The 14,621-nt window shown below is 36.5% G+C and overlaps 1 protein-coding gene across 3 annotated transcripts in view; it reads right to left on the bottom strand.

Moving 5' to 3' along the window:
- AGL (amylo-alpha-1, 6-glucosidase, 4-alpha-glucanotransferase) overlaps window positions 1-14,621 on the bottom strand; it is a 35,010-nt gene that overhangs the window by 17,369 nt on the left and 3,020 nt on the right. For 2 of the 3 annotated variants that reach the window (XM_064720483.1, XM_064720482.1), the window contains exons 3-16: window positions 13,054-13,264; window positions 12,022-12,188; window positions 11,377-11,580; window positions 7,335-7,516; window positions 7,011-7,122; window positions 6,598-6,718; window positions 6,315-6,417; window positions 6,132-6,229; window positions 5,415-5,554; window positions 3,510-3,697; window positions 1,811-1,934; window positions 1,093-1,256; window positions 460-561; window positions 73-225 (exon numbers count right to left, since the gene is read on the bottom strand). In XM_064720483.1, coding sequence (XP_064576553.1) covers window positions 73-225; window positions 460-561; window positions 1,093-1,256; window positions 1,811-1,934; window positions 3,510-3,697; window positions 5,415-5,554; window positions 6,132-6,229; window positions 6,315-6,417; window positions 6,598-6,718; window positions 7,011-7,122; window positions 7,335-7,516; window positions 11,377-11,580; window positions 12,022-12,188; window positions 13,054-13,264 — 2,069 coding nt within the window. Of the gene's footprint in view, window positions 1-72; window positions 226-459; window positions 562-1,092; window positions 1,257-1,810; window positions 1,935-2,294; window positions 2,419-3,509; window positions 3,698-5,414; window positions 5,555-6,131; window positions 6,230-6,314; window positions 6,418-6,597; window positions 6,719-7,010; window positions 7,123-7,334; window positions 7,517-11,376; window positions 11,581-12,021; window positions 12,189-13,053; window positions 13,265-14,621 lie in introns of all 3 variants that reach the window. The other variant, XM_064720484.1, reaches the window with a different exon arrangement.

Genomic DNA, 14,621 nt, shown 5'->3' on the forward strand with positions numbered 1-14,621 from the left:
GACATAACATTGCAACTGTGCTCACTCAGAGCACACATATGAAGAAATCGCAGTGTCACCCTCATTTCTTGCCTGATTAAAGCCTTTAGACCCCAGCTCCTGATGCAGCCTGTTTATGGCCAGCCTTCCTGCTAGAATTCCTGTTTGGAAATTAACTTCACCAGAGTTCAGATGTGCTGCTGAACTCCATTTTGAATAAAACCTCTCTTCAGATACTACAGAGATCTGTAAAAAAAAAAAAAAACAAATTTAAGCAAATATGAACTACTCTGGGAAATAACCACACCTTGAGGTCTGACCTGTAGAAAAAAATTCGAATTTCATATGAAGCTGGACAATCTGAAATAATGCAAGTCAGCAAACTACTTGGAATTCCAAACAACATTAAAATATGTGTTCTCGGATGAGAATAAAAGGTATTTTTAAAGGTAGTTTAGGAGTTGAACTGGAGACACATACCTGGTGTGGTACTAGTTCATCATAGCCTTTGGTACTTCCTGTAGCACAGCATGCCATGGAAACAATCATTGCACTAGGAAGAGCATCATAAGCAGATCGGTGCTACATCAAAAAATATATAGGTAATGAATAGTGAAACCAAGAAAATTCAATCCTCCCAATTCAACATACAGAAGATGCACTCAATCTAACAAAGGAAATGCTAATCCCATGGTCATCATTTCCTCAATTATGATACAAATTATTGGACAAAATTTCTACAAATTAACTAAGAAAAGCAACTTAGAAAAATCCTCAAAATAATCACTCCCTGCCCACCACCTGCTCTCATTCCTGCCTGTAAACAAGCTCAGGAGAACAGGTCAGTAAGCTGCTTACAGCAGCTGGATGAAAGACTCAAACCAGTTTATTTAGGAACTTTATATACTCCTCCCTTGAAAGACAAAGTCTTGAATGTCAGAAGGTATTGCTACAAAATTTTTTTCTCTGCATGAAAGCTTGAGCTGAACTGCATCTGTTCAAAATATTGTTCAGGATATCAGGATTAGATCAAGCCCTCCCACAGTTCATACCTATAATATTCCCGAGAATATTATAGGTAATTTTTGTTGTTCTTGTTGTTTATGTGCTCACCTGAATTGGACATTCATTATCATGTGTAATATCCATAAACAGTGCATGAGCAATGGCTGGCATCAAAGGCCTCAAACGTGGCTGAACGAAAGATCCGACAGGCTCACCTCCAAAGCGATAGACCAACCTCCCCTCCTCGTGGCTATTGTAGGCAGTCATGGCCTCTACAGAACACAACACCTAAGTGTTTGCATAACAATAACTACCACACACACAGCACTCACAAAGATGTTAATGTGCCATTTAGAAATTGTTATTTTGGTGTGTTCAATCATTAGAAAAAAAAAATCAAACACATATAGCTATATTCTCAGTGTGGAAACACAGCCTTGGGATATTCAATTTACTATAACAGATTAAGGAAGAAAAAGCTAATCGGAAAAAAAAAGGATAAAAAAGCAGAGATCAAAACAAACTACTTCTCACAGGCTTAAAAAAACTCATGCAACAAAAATCAGACATGATGCAGGACTTACATAGCAGAACTGTGCTACAACTCCTTTTTCCTTCACTAGATCAAGAATGAAATATTTAACCTTCTGTAAACTAACAAAGGAGGTCCTCTCTTATTTTATGGCTAGTACTTTATTTCCTGCCAATTATCAAAAGTCACAATACGGAAATTTAAAGCACATAATCCAGTAGAAAACTTTTTCTTGAAAAAGCATGTCATCTATAATCTCTTGTTGGAAAGAGACCACACACGCAGCAAGCCTACCTCTTATTAAGGAGGTAATGCCCAGCCTATTCACAAAGATATTGTCCAGCTCCTCACTTCCTGTGAACAGTTCAGCCACTACATACAAATCGGCTCGCAATTTTCTAGCTGTGTCCAGCATGTACTGCAAAAAGCACAGCCAAAAAAGCCACAGAAAGGGGAAAGGTAGATACAAAAAAGGACAAGTTTCAAAGCTAGGCAGGGATTGGACAATAGGAAAATGCCATGCAGCAAAGATAAACAGAAAGCCAAAATTAAGGAACAAAACAAGTTGTTACACAGAAGAGGACACACAAACATAAGCAAAACCAAGAATTAGCATACAACACAGGAGAAGTTAAACAGAACATGAAGAAAAGGTAATTGCATAAGCAAAGAACATGAATATGTAAGAAAAATAAAAAAGCATACCAATGTTAGTTTCACATTTAAAACTCCAAACCATACATGACAATCCTACATAATTTTCAACTGCTTATTGTACCTCTAATCAGGCTGGTAATTCCCAGGCGGTTGACAAAAACATTGTCAATGTACTCACTGCCCGTGAAGAGTTCAGCTATCACATAAAGATTAGGTCTGACTGATCTGGCTGTTGCTAGCATCTCCTATAGATCACAATACATTTTTAATGCAAGACATCCATGGTCAGCTATGTACACACAAGCATTAACATGAATGTTAACAGAACATAAATGATCATTCAATATATGCAGCGCACTAAAAATGTTGATAACATGAAAGTTTCAGAAAACCCTGGTTATATTTTACAGATATTACTTATGGATTGAGTAATTCTAAGAAATTTTCCGTAGACTTTAAGCTAACTACTACTTTGTTCTAAAACAAAATCTTAGCTCAAAATACAAGAGCAAAGGTTAGATAAAAGAGACATTTACTGAACAAAGAAATCTGAGCAGCACTTCAGTCTAAGCCTTTGTAGTTACCATTCCAAAAATAGTAACACTAAACAAAAGAATGGCAGAAGTTTTGAAAAGGCTGCATTTAGGAGCTACTTACAAGTTGTATGGACAAATCAACTTGTTTTAGAGAGCTCTTCATAGGTTTAGGTGAGCTCTGTTACAAAGTTAACACTAAGCACTAACAAGATGCACTACTCCAAACCTATTTAAAGCTAATTTACTAGGCAAGTACAACTGTGGGATGCAGTCGGCTCCCTGGGAACAAGAAGCACTAGTCTCAGCAATACACCTGCCAGATGAAACTTGTTGCAGGAGTTCATTACCAGCTTTTAACTTCTGTGAAGTGAACCACTTCTTGTTTAATTTAGCAATAGCAAAACATATAGGGGGAAAAAAAAAACAAACTAAAAAACCAGCCAGACTTTCAATCAAGTCTTGGCAATGACTCCAGCTCAAACTAACATACTGAATACTGGCAGTCATTGCACTACATCCACAGCTCAGTGAGGGAAAAGCTAGCCAGGCCCATCCACATCCACAGTATTTCAGCTAAAGTAGAGAGGATACAAACTATATAAAACTATACCACTCTACTGTTTAAGGTAGCTGAAACCATTTCTGAACATCAGCAGACAAGAAACTTGGATTTCATGCAATGAGGAAGATTCATTCCCAATTAAACTGTGCCACCTAAGTCCTGCACTGCTGCTGTGAGATCTGCAGGATCTATTTCCCTGACAGGAGCTGCCGTCTAACAAACGTTTCATTTTGCGTACCTCAGCTACGTGAATAGGTGTTGAGTGACAGTTGTCCAGACGAACACCATGGAAATACTTGGCAGTGATTTCAGTGTATTTTTTCATATGTGCCCAGAGGTATGGGCAGTCTTCAGGTTTATTACCATAACGCAGTTTCACACTGTCTCCCCAGCAAATGAGCTCTCTTCTCAAGTACACATTTGAACCTGTAAAGGAAATCAATTCACTTTAGTGTGTATATGTATATATATACAGAGAGAGAGAGAGAAAGAGTATAGAATGTGCACCAAAATGAAAATGTGGCATTTTCTACTGCTGAAGAACAGAAAAACACTAATGAACAGTAAAAATTCTAACAATAAATCATATCAATTCAAAAATCTATATACACTACACTTATGTAAAATTTCACACTCTTCCATGGGAACATTTAGCTTCTATAGTGATACTGCAACAATTCTTCATATTGAAATAAAGTTCCTTTTAATTCTTCAAAATAGTATAAAAACCTGCACTTCATAAAAAGAAAAAATCATCAAACAAACAAGCAAAATGAGTAGTTTTGTTTTTCACACTGGTAAAATTCAAAAAGGAATCTCATTATGTTATCATAATCTGTCACAGTAACAATTTACAATTTTATCTTCTATTAACAGCAGACTCTGATGAACTTCCAAAGCCAGTAAGCAAAAAAAAAAAAGGAACTGTAAATTACCACAAATTCCCGAAACATTCACGTAAGCACAGCCAACCCTTTTCTTCACTAACAGCAGCACAGCCAGCCAGAGAGAAAAACGGTGCTTCTTTGGATGTACACTGTGATTTTTTCAAAGGATCATTTAGAGAACTGGCTGCATTTCTTTTGCAATTCCTTTATGGTGCCTTTGTGTACCACATTTTCACATTGTGTTCTAAGTTGAATTAATGTGTGGCATAAAACAAAGGCATAACACAAATATAAAGCACTGACAACCCTGTAGCTGAGTTACAAGAGAAACCTCAGTAATGGAAATTACTGATGTTAACTAAAGCCAGCGACTGAGACGAAAAAAACCACAAAAATCTCTCTAGAAGAAAGGGCAATAATCTGAAGGCAACTAAACAAAACCACTTTGAAACACATACTATCTCAATCCTCGAGAAGAATAAAAGTAAATAAAATTTAGTGAAAGGGGTGTAGATTACTTTGCAGGAATTAGATGTTTGCTAACTGCAGACCACTCTGGAGATCATAAGATTAGATTGTAAAGCAAACTCAAACTTTCAGATGTTTTTTAATTACAATTAAACTGGCCTTTGTTTCATTTAGTTTACCAAGTGAATGGCTTCTTTAAACACAATTTTGTTTTGCATTTATTGGATATCAACACTGTCCCCAGAGGAGTTAGAATGCAATATTTTAGTGCATGGTGATTTCATGCCCTATTTTACCTTCACAAGTAATCTGCATACTTAATTTGGATTTACTGGGTCATCTCTTGACTGCCTGACTGCCACTCAGTGGACTTTTCAAGGATCCAGTTTTTGCTCACTAATGCAGTAAAACACTATTCACCTTTTCATTGCATTAGTTTTTCAGCCACACTGTCATTGTCTCATAGAAATGCCAACAAGCACTGGTGTTGGAACAAAGTACAAAGTAAGCAACAAAGACAATGACAAAAGTGGGGAGGCAGGACATCCCCATTTCAGTGGCAGAAAGCTGGTAATTTCCCTCTCAAATCTTGTAAAACTGTACCTCAAATTCCAGTTCTTATAGTTCATCTGTATGCTGAATGGGAAATTAAAGTGCTATAAGCTTAGTATCTGCTATTCTGCAGCTTCATAGGAATACATCTGGAAAACAGACAGATTAAATAAAATCCTTATTGCATTGGCTAGAGTATCAAATGGTTTGTAAGAATTCAGATTTCTTTTACAAACCTGGTTCTGCAAAGTTTCTAAGAGGATCATCTCCCATAACCCAGCCATTATGAGCCATGAAATAACAAGCTTTATCTGGCTGATGTATCATAGCTTCTTCTTCCTCCACAGTCAGCTCTTTGAATGGATATGTAAAATACCTATGGAACAGACAGGCAATTAAAAGAGAAATCAAAAAGAAATTAGGTACGGTAACCTAAGCTGCAATTCATTGTCTTTGAAATTAAAGTATCTGCTATGAAGTGGCTTGTTCATAATACAGATAAAAAAGAGAGCAACTTGCATAAATGATGGAGAATTTTCTACTTTGAAGGAAGCTTTGAAGGAGCAAGAACAGATGTTGCCACTATCTTGGTGTCAGCTGGTAATGTAAGAGTAAAGCCGTAGCTCTTCAGATATGAATGGCATCAAGCACATAAAACATGAAAGGTGTAAACTTTCCTAGCTCCACTCCTCTTCCACCTACAACAGCAATTTGCACTATGTAAGGTTTTGATGTCCTCTGAGTATTGTCTCATGCTTTCTGATCACATTTGTTTCTGAAATAGCTATTGCTGTTGTTTAAAAAAACCCTGTCAATTTTGATAAGTGGCATTTGTCCATGTCAAAGCAAACCTATATTTCTACATATAAATGTATACTTTTATTGAACTTGGAACTTGCTTTCCCTGTACAGATTCTAATAGTTTCCAAACAAACAAGAAAACATGTATATACCTGGTAACCAAGGGATTTTTTCTACTGATAGGTCCCAGCTTAGGACCATTACAAGCGATTCGTTCATAAACCACAGTCCCCACAAGGCAATTGACAGCCTGGAAGTAATCAAATGATGCATTATTGAAATGCCTTCATTTATTTGCAATTTTAAACAATTCAGCATTAAAACAATTTCAACACCTGTTCTTGATGGTGACAAGTTTGTCTGTATTGCTCAGCATTAAGTTCCTCAATCCTCTTGCGAAACCAGTTACAACATTCTTCTATTGCAGCTGGTCCATTGCTTATCGGAGGACATAAAAAGCAGAGAACAATTAGAGAAAAAATATTTTAAAAACATACAGCATAGATTACTCAAAGGAATCAAAAACTAATTTTTCCTCATGTCTCAAAAGAATGTCTTTTTTTGGCTTTGTAAGTTTAGCTTCACTTAGATTTTAACTTGCCATCAGTAATACGGTACCTGTGTGGTACAAATGTTGCCAGTGCTATGTTCATATCTACAGTACAGCCAAGCCGTCTATAATCAGGGTCCTGAAGTATTTGAAGATGTTGATTTGGATCAGATTTAGTGCCCATTTTGCCTGAGAACAAAACAGAAATGAGTACTCAAAGTAAAAACAGGAATTACATTTAACAGACACACAATTTTTATCATTCTAGCATAACCAAGATGCAGGTGGATGAAGGTATTGAAGGTCTTTAAAGATTTTCCAAGCCCTCAAAACATTTTTGTATGCCTAAACCAGCACAGGGGATGTCTCACATAGCAAACAATAGCATTATCTTGTTTTCTGTCTAACTGATAAGCTTATCTCAGTCTCTTTAGCTATAAATACATAATTCACATGCTTCAGCAACATGATCTTCCCTTACCTTGAGTTAGAAGGGTTTTAAATTGCTGCACAGCTTTGTTAACATCCACTTGGAAAAATTCCCATAGTTTCAGTTTTGGATATATATCTTCATAAATTATTTTACGTAAACACTGTAAAAATAAAAAAATGCATTAGTCACTAAGGTTGTTTGTTAATATAATAAAGAAAAGTTAAAAGAAAGGGGAAATAAGGGCTTATTTCAGTAAATCTACCTGCAAAGCATACACCATTTTTTGTGTATTTATAAAACTCTAGAAATATTAAAGGTTTATTCAGCTATTTATGCAGTTCATCAGCTTATACTTCGTTCTCAGTCACTTACATTCAAGTGCTGATCATTTTCAATCAAGGGAGGGACTCCTTTGGCAATACACTTTCCATCAGCCACCATACCAGTCAAATGCCACAGAGCTCTGTCCAGGACCCAAGCTGGCTTCAGGTGAGGAGAATTTACAAGGTTATAGCCACATTCTGGATGCATCCTGAGCCATTCACTGTTAGTAGCTTAGTGAAGAAAGGAAGGGGGAAAAAAACCAAACAGAAATGTAAATATTTAAGCTGAACCCTTTGTTGTATTTTGTAAAAATCCTAACATTGAGAAGCTGAGGTACTATAGCACATACAGTTCATTCATTCACATTTAAATGGAAGTTTCTCATGTCAATAGAAAATCCTATCTTGTGCAGAAATGTTATTACTGATTGACCATTATTACTGATTTTTTTGGTCAAACATACAACTGCAGAGACTCTAGAAAAACTTTTTGTTAGTTATATAAAGATACGCAATAGTATCACCAATTCTAAAACACCAAAAAAAAACCCAATTAAATTTTGTTGCAAGAAATACATCAAATACTGAATGTAAGATATTGATATTCTTGTCCGTTGAAAGCCAAACATACATCCCAAACTTATAATATAAAGTTGCTTCTTTTTTAATATCCTTCATCCTGTCAAGATGGCACATACAGCTAGAGAGGAAGAGTGCCCACATCCCAAAAACAATTAATGCAAAATATATTTAAATGGGCATTTAAGAAAGGATTAGCTGTGATACTGGTGTCCAGAGAAAGAAGCTGAGTTGTGGGAAGCAACATCACTGAGTCCTACAGAGCAAGATGAGTGCAGTGTCCGGTGCATGCAAATGGAACACCCATTCAGGCCAAACACTACAGCCTGTGTCTCTCTGCCAAGCTACCCCTGCAGCAACAACAAGCACCAGGAGATTGCTGGACATTAAAAATTAACTTAGAGAAGGTAAGGAGCCTTCACTGGAACACAGGTGTAGTATGTAGCATTCTAATACAGATAGCATGCATGCAGCAGTACAGGTAAATATATACATAGCACAGAATTTCCATTTTGGAAGCATAATAATGAAGAAAAATCCCAGAGTTAATTTCTTTCTATTTTTGCATCTCTTTTGCTATGCTGTTTAAATGAAAAGAAATTTCATATATTCTTTTGAATGAATATTTCAAACTGAAAATAAAAAGAAAACCTCACAGAATGCCTAAGAACAAAAATGAGGTTTTCAAAAAAGCTGAGAAAAACAGAAGTAGAACTTCACACAAGGGAAAATATATAACAAATTATTATATTGAAAACATGAAGAGTCACTGATGTGTCCAGAATTACAGCAGAACAAATAACACTTAAAATTCCAAGTTTACTTAGTTCAAAGGAGTTAAAACAAAAATGTCAAAGCGAAAAAGAGAAATTCTACCTCAGCCTATAGTGTGAACAGCTCTTCTGAGCACCCATCTTGTATCTCAAGACATGGCAAAATTTCATTATTGTAACGTAAAACCTTTTGTGGAAATTACAATTCTTGTGGTTCAAATACAATCTGCTACTAAATCCACCATGTTTTAAAGTTATGGAAAGCAATATCAAGTTTTGGCTGTTCCAGGCCAAACAGATTATTCCCTCCTACTCTTTTTTTCTTTGTCCTTTACCACTTCTGAAAAAAACTTGCTTCTCCAAAAAGCAAAGCCAGCTTGTTCTATTTCTTCTAACAAGAACTATAATTTACTGTAAAGGAATTTCATAAGTAAATACAAATAATTCTACAAAGACAACACATAATTTAAACCTAAAGAGTTAGCATTAAAAAAAAGTCAACAGGCCTTCCATTAATTCTGGTACAGAACAGAAGGATGTTTCCTGATCAGAAATTAAGTTCCAGTGATTTGCAATGTAACATAAGAGAAATCTAACTGCAGAAGAAAAATTATCCAAAACATCACTGGTGATGATATTTACTACAGCTAAGGAAAAAATACCATAGTAAAGAGTATGTGTATAGAATAAAGTAAGTATAGGAATATGGAAATCCCAAGATGAGGAATTACAGAAAACTTTCTAAAATTCATTACATTCTTCTTATAAAAATCCAAAATTATTTTCTTAACTAACTCATTTTTTACATATTAAACACAAACTTTACTTGAAGGTAAGATTTACTCAAGTGCTATATTTCAATTGTACAATATTTGCCTCTGGTGAAAGAAAAGTAATACAGAATTTACTTCACTTTATTTTTACTACTTTATATGATTTATTACAGCCATGGAAAGTTCAGAAAAGAAAAAAAACTCCAACTGTCTTTTTTCTGTCTCCTGGTGAAAAGTAAATGTAAATATATTTCTTATTTGAATATATGCAGTTACCAAAGAGGGTTTGCAAGTTTATCTGTGACACTCCTGCAAAGATGCCAAAGGCTCAGGGACATTTTACATCAGCACAACTTCACTTTTCAAGTTGAGCCATTGGTGCTGCCTTTTGTTAGAGCCTCACAGAGACATCCAGAGCTGATTCCCCCTGTTCCCTGCTGTGCCCACACTGTGGGCTTCACACCAAACACCTGAGCTTAATGCCTGATCCTGCAGGTGATGCTGCTTGGCTCCCACAGGGGCACAGGGGAAGCAGTGCCATTTTTATACAATGGTTTCCACTAGAAAGCAGAAACTACCAACAGATAGAACCAGTGTAAGCTGAAGGGTCATGACAGGCAACAAAGTCATCAAGGGTACCTTGCTTAATCATCTAAAAACCACAATCATCTGAATATTTCTATCCTCTTAGAAGACACTTCTTTTCCACCACAGTACAAATGTTGAGTCATCCATCCCAATGAAGATTACTTTAACTCTGAATGTAACCTGAAAAAGTCCTTCTACAAATGCAGCCAAATAACATGACATTTTCCTTCTCAAATATATTCTGGTGTGTAACTACTGTAGTTAAGATCCTTCTGTCCATCAAAATAAATTCCCCCTAGTAGCATGCAAATATACACTGCTCAAAAAAGAGAGGATCTCAAGCATCACTAAGAGAAACTGAACATCTAGTTGAAAAGCGTAAGAAATATTTTATCCAGAACTGAGAGGAGGTTCAAAAGCCTGATTCCCTCAGACAGAGCCAACAACTATAATTAGTAACTTTTCAGCCAACAGACAGGGAAAGCACTGTGTTCCAGACTGACTGGACAGGAATGTTTGGCAAAAGTCAACACCAAAGAACTAAAGCAAATAAAGCTTGAAATTCACAAATGTTTTATTTTTAGGCATTTTTGAGCCTCAAAAGATACCAATCTACATAAACCCTTTCTGTAGTCTCTAGTATGAGAATGGTAATTATGATCTTTAGGATTACAGTATGCAGTAGCAACTACATTATAAACAAAGAAAACTCATTATCCAAATAATCAACAAAATCACAAATTATTAAGCACTACATTTCAAATTTCATCAGATCACACAGAAGAAAATCCACAGTCCCTCAAGCAATTAAACAAAGTAACAGCTTTGATGTATTGACATATCTATGCTTAAAAAAAAGCCTGCCCCAGACACAAAGCTCTCTTCTTTCTTCCCCCACAGACTGAGCTGTAACATTTTCCCCATTACTTAATCCTACCTTCTTGTCCCAACTCTGTTTCCAGTCTGCATGTTAGATCCAAATTAGAGCAGTTACTTTTAAGCAGCTACAAGCAAAAGAGCCTGTTTAACAAGAAAGCACTCCATTTACGCTCATCAAACAATTCATAACACAGACTCTGTTCAAATATATGGGAACAGCACACCAGACATAATGAAATAGAACCACAGATACACAATTTATTAATTCTTTTTAAGAAGGGCTCTCCTCACTCTTTCAGTAGTAATACTAAATTCTTTTATACCTGATACAGAGACGTATCAGTTATAATGGCAAGGAGTTGTCCTGGATTTGAGAGACTCAAAGACAGACAGCTACATTGTTTAAAACAGCTACTAAAAATGGGTTAAAGAGAGAGAAGTAAAGGGAAATAACAAAATATAAGACCAATCTCTGGTTACTAACCCATGAAAACCATACCTGTATGATTGTAGACTACATCTGTGATGCAAAGCATATTCCATTCATTTTTCAGTTTCTCCACAAGTGCTCCTATATCACTCCAAGTGCACTTTTTATTATGGTTTGAAAATTCAGGGTTTACTTCTAACTGGTCAGCCAGTGAATAACATGATCTAGATAGTCCAAGCATCTGTAGTGGCGTAAAATGAATCATGTTGTAACCTATGAAATAAAAGCCCATTTATTCAATGAGGAAAAAAAAAACAGCCAAAGCTAATTGAAAGAAGCATAATAAGCTGCACTTTTGTACTCAGAGCTGCTGTTTGGAATAGCCAATGTAAATTAATCTGAATCTTACCCTTGAAATTCTACGTAAACAAGCTTTAAAAACCTCCCTGTCAGTTCTACAAGCTTCCAGGTCTATCTCAAATTGAAACAGTAAAATAAGTGGTTTCTGATATTAGGAAACCCCTGAATTTCTGCACCTGTGCCAATATTTTAATCAATTCACTGAATTAATCTGTTAATGAAGTTGAATATAGTAGAAAAAATATTATTGACAAAGAATCTATTAATTTTTTACACTGAAGCTCTTCTGTGTAACTTTGGGTTTTGATCATAAAACAAAAAACTTCTATCCTTGAATACGTCTATTAGCATTACCTGTTTCTTTTGCCACTTTCAGCCTGTCCTCCCATTCATGAAACGGTCCCAGACACTTAGCAAGGTATGTCTGGAGTGTAATACAATCCAAAGGCAGCACATGATTATCAGCTCCAACATGCAAAATGGGATCCACAACTATGTAACCACCACCACTTTTTTCATTTCTAGGAAAAAATAATTTTCATTGGTATAATTAGCACCCATTGTACCATTCTGTTTCAGAGAGAGAATTCAAATAGCATAGGTTTTCAGAAACACAGTAGCCCATTACAGTGGCTGGAGGGAGAGGGGGAACAGGACTGCATGACATAAAAAGGAAATAGTAAACCCTGAAATGTTCATCTCTTATGCATCATCTCTCTACTGGACTTAATGAATACAAATGGGATACAGGGTTAAAACTCTGGAAAAGTGAGATACCTTTGCTATTTCCTGAGATGGGGTACTGGTTCCTCCCTTTGGCATATGGAAACATAGAAAGCACAAATGCCCATCTACTACATGTAGATCTACATTTTGAGCCCCATTCTCAGGAAGGTACCTGAGCTAAACGTCTTAAGCCTGGAAGAATTTAACCATCCATCTTCCAGAAACACAAAATAACAGACTACAATTATTACAGACAGTGGCATTCTCTTCTGCACTTGTCCCACTAAAACAAAAGACAAAGTAAAGGATCCAAGTAAAGAATGCCAGAACCTCTGTGCTAGAGAGAAAACAATCCTCAAAGTGAATGAAGAAAGTAATCATTGAGATACTCAGAATGCTGATGAATTTGACAACATGTAAAAACAGATTGCTTCTCCAACGTTCACAGAAAGTTCATCAGCTTGGTTCTGTATATTCTCCAGAATATTTCTGCATCAGAAAGTACTACATAACCACCAGTTACTGTCCTTCATTGGTGAATTCTAATTGGTGCCTTGGCTGCAATTTCAAAAATGCATGGAAAAAAAGGGGGTTTTTCAGGTGAAGATGTAGACCAAGGGAGCAAACTGCATTTGCTGCAGGTATACAAATTTCACTTACCCAAGACTAAAATAGTACTGGTATGACCCAGAAATTTGGAGATCCAACTTGCAGTATTTGTCAGAGTCATCTTCTTTTCCTGTGGGATTGTGCCACGACAGTGTCCTGAACTTGTGGCGATCGAATACTTCTCCAGAAGCTGGATAATTTGTATACACAGTAACGGGCTTGCCCTGAAGAGTTGGGCCCAATCGGAATTGTAGCTCAAAACCTCAAGAAAAAAGAAATACAAAAGGTAAAATCACTTGATCAGGAGAACTAGATATTTCTAGTCTCTTACTACAATTCCTAATTTACTACTATTTTAATAACACCATCATATTTGCTAAGAATTTCAGCACAATTATAAATTTCTATAGCACAGAATCATAGAACATCCTGAGCTGGAAGGCAACTCACAAGGACCACTCAAGTCCAACTCCAGGCACTGCTCAGAATTCCCCAGGAATCACACCATGTGCCTGAGAGTGTTGTCCAAATGCTTCTTGAACTCTTGAGAGGTTTGGTGCTGTCACAACTTCCCTAGAGAGCCTGTCCCAGTGCCCAACCACCTTGGGGGTGAAGAACCTTTTCCTACCATCCAACAGAAACCTCCCCTGGCACAGCTCCACGCCATTCCCTTGCCTCCTGTCTCTGGTCACCAGTGAGCAGAGATCAGCCCCTCACAAGGGAAGTTGAAGACTGCAATGAGGTCTCCCCTCAGTCTCCTCTCCTCCAGGCTGAACAGGCCCAGTGACCTCGGCCACACCTCAGACAGTTTCCCCCCAAGGCCCTTCACCATCTTCACTGCTCTTCTTTGGACATTCTTTAATAGGTTCAAACCTTATATTGCAGCACTCAAAACTGCATCATCTCTATCTTCCTTTCTAACACTGTTCTTGGCATACTTTACATATATCTTTTTTCCTTTACTTACAGGGCACCATTCATCTTCTTTCCAATTTGTTTGTCTTTGCTACATAAAGTTTTAAAAATAAAATACAGCAAAACACCATGATCATCAAACTACATCCGATTTTATGTAGATTTTGGATTACATAGTCTTTAAGTACTTAGGTTTACCAAGTCTATATTGTAGGCTGACCCATGAAAACATCTGAAAAAAATTAGGAACACATTTAAAACCAGAAAATATTTCAAATACCTTTGTTATTCACTAAGGATTCACTAAAGAAATAAATTTCTTATGCTTTAACTGAAGAATTATGTATACTTGTGTGTGAGCTACAATATACAAATTATTAAACTTTGAGAGAGCTCAATAAACTAAAGGGAATCTTGTATGTGTGCTCCAGGTCTCTCACACACATAGAAAAAGGCTTAAGTTTAAGCTTAAGATCCTTGTGAGAGTGAGAAAAAATTAAGTTAAAAAATTAGAACATAAAAGCATATGTACTCTACTGAGTAAGACATAAAAAATTCTGCTTAGTCAGGAGGGTTTAGAAAGGTTTCCATCAGTAGGTATGAGGCTCACCATCACGAGTGGCTAAGTACAGGGCTCACTCAAGTGAACGAAACAGATGTAAGCTCTTACACAGAACATGGCAGTCACGTAGTTAAGTGCAGTA

This window comes from Zonotrichia leucophrys, chromosome 8 (genome assembly GCF_028769735.1).
Source record: "Zonotrichia leucophrys gambelii isolate GWCS_2022_RI chromosome 8, RI_Zleu_2.0, whole genome shotgun sequence".
NCBI classification, from domain to species: Eukaryota; Metazoa; Chordata; class Aves; order Passeriformes; family Passerellidae; genus Zonotrichia; species Zonotrichia leucophrys.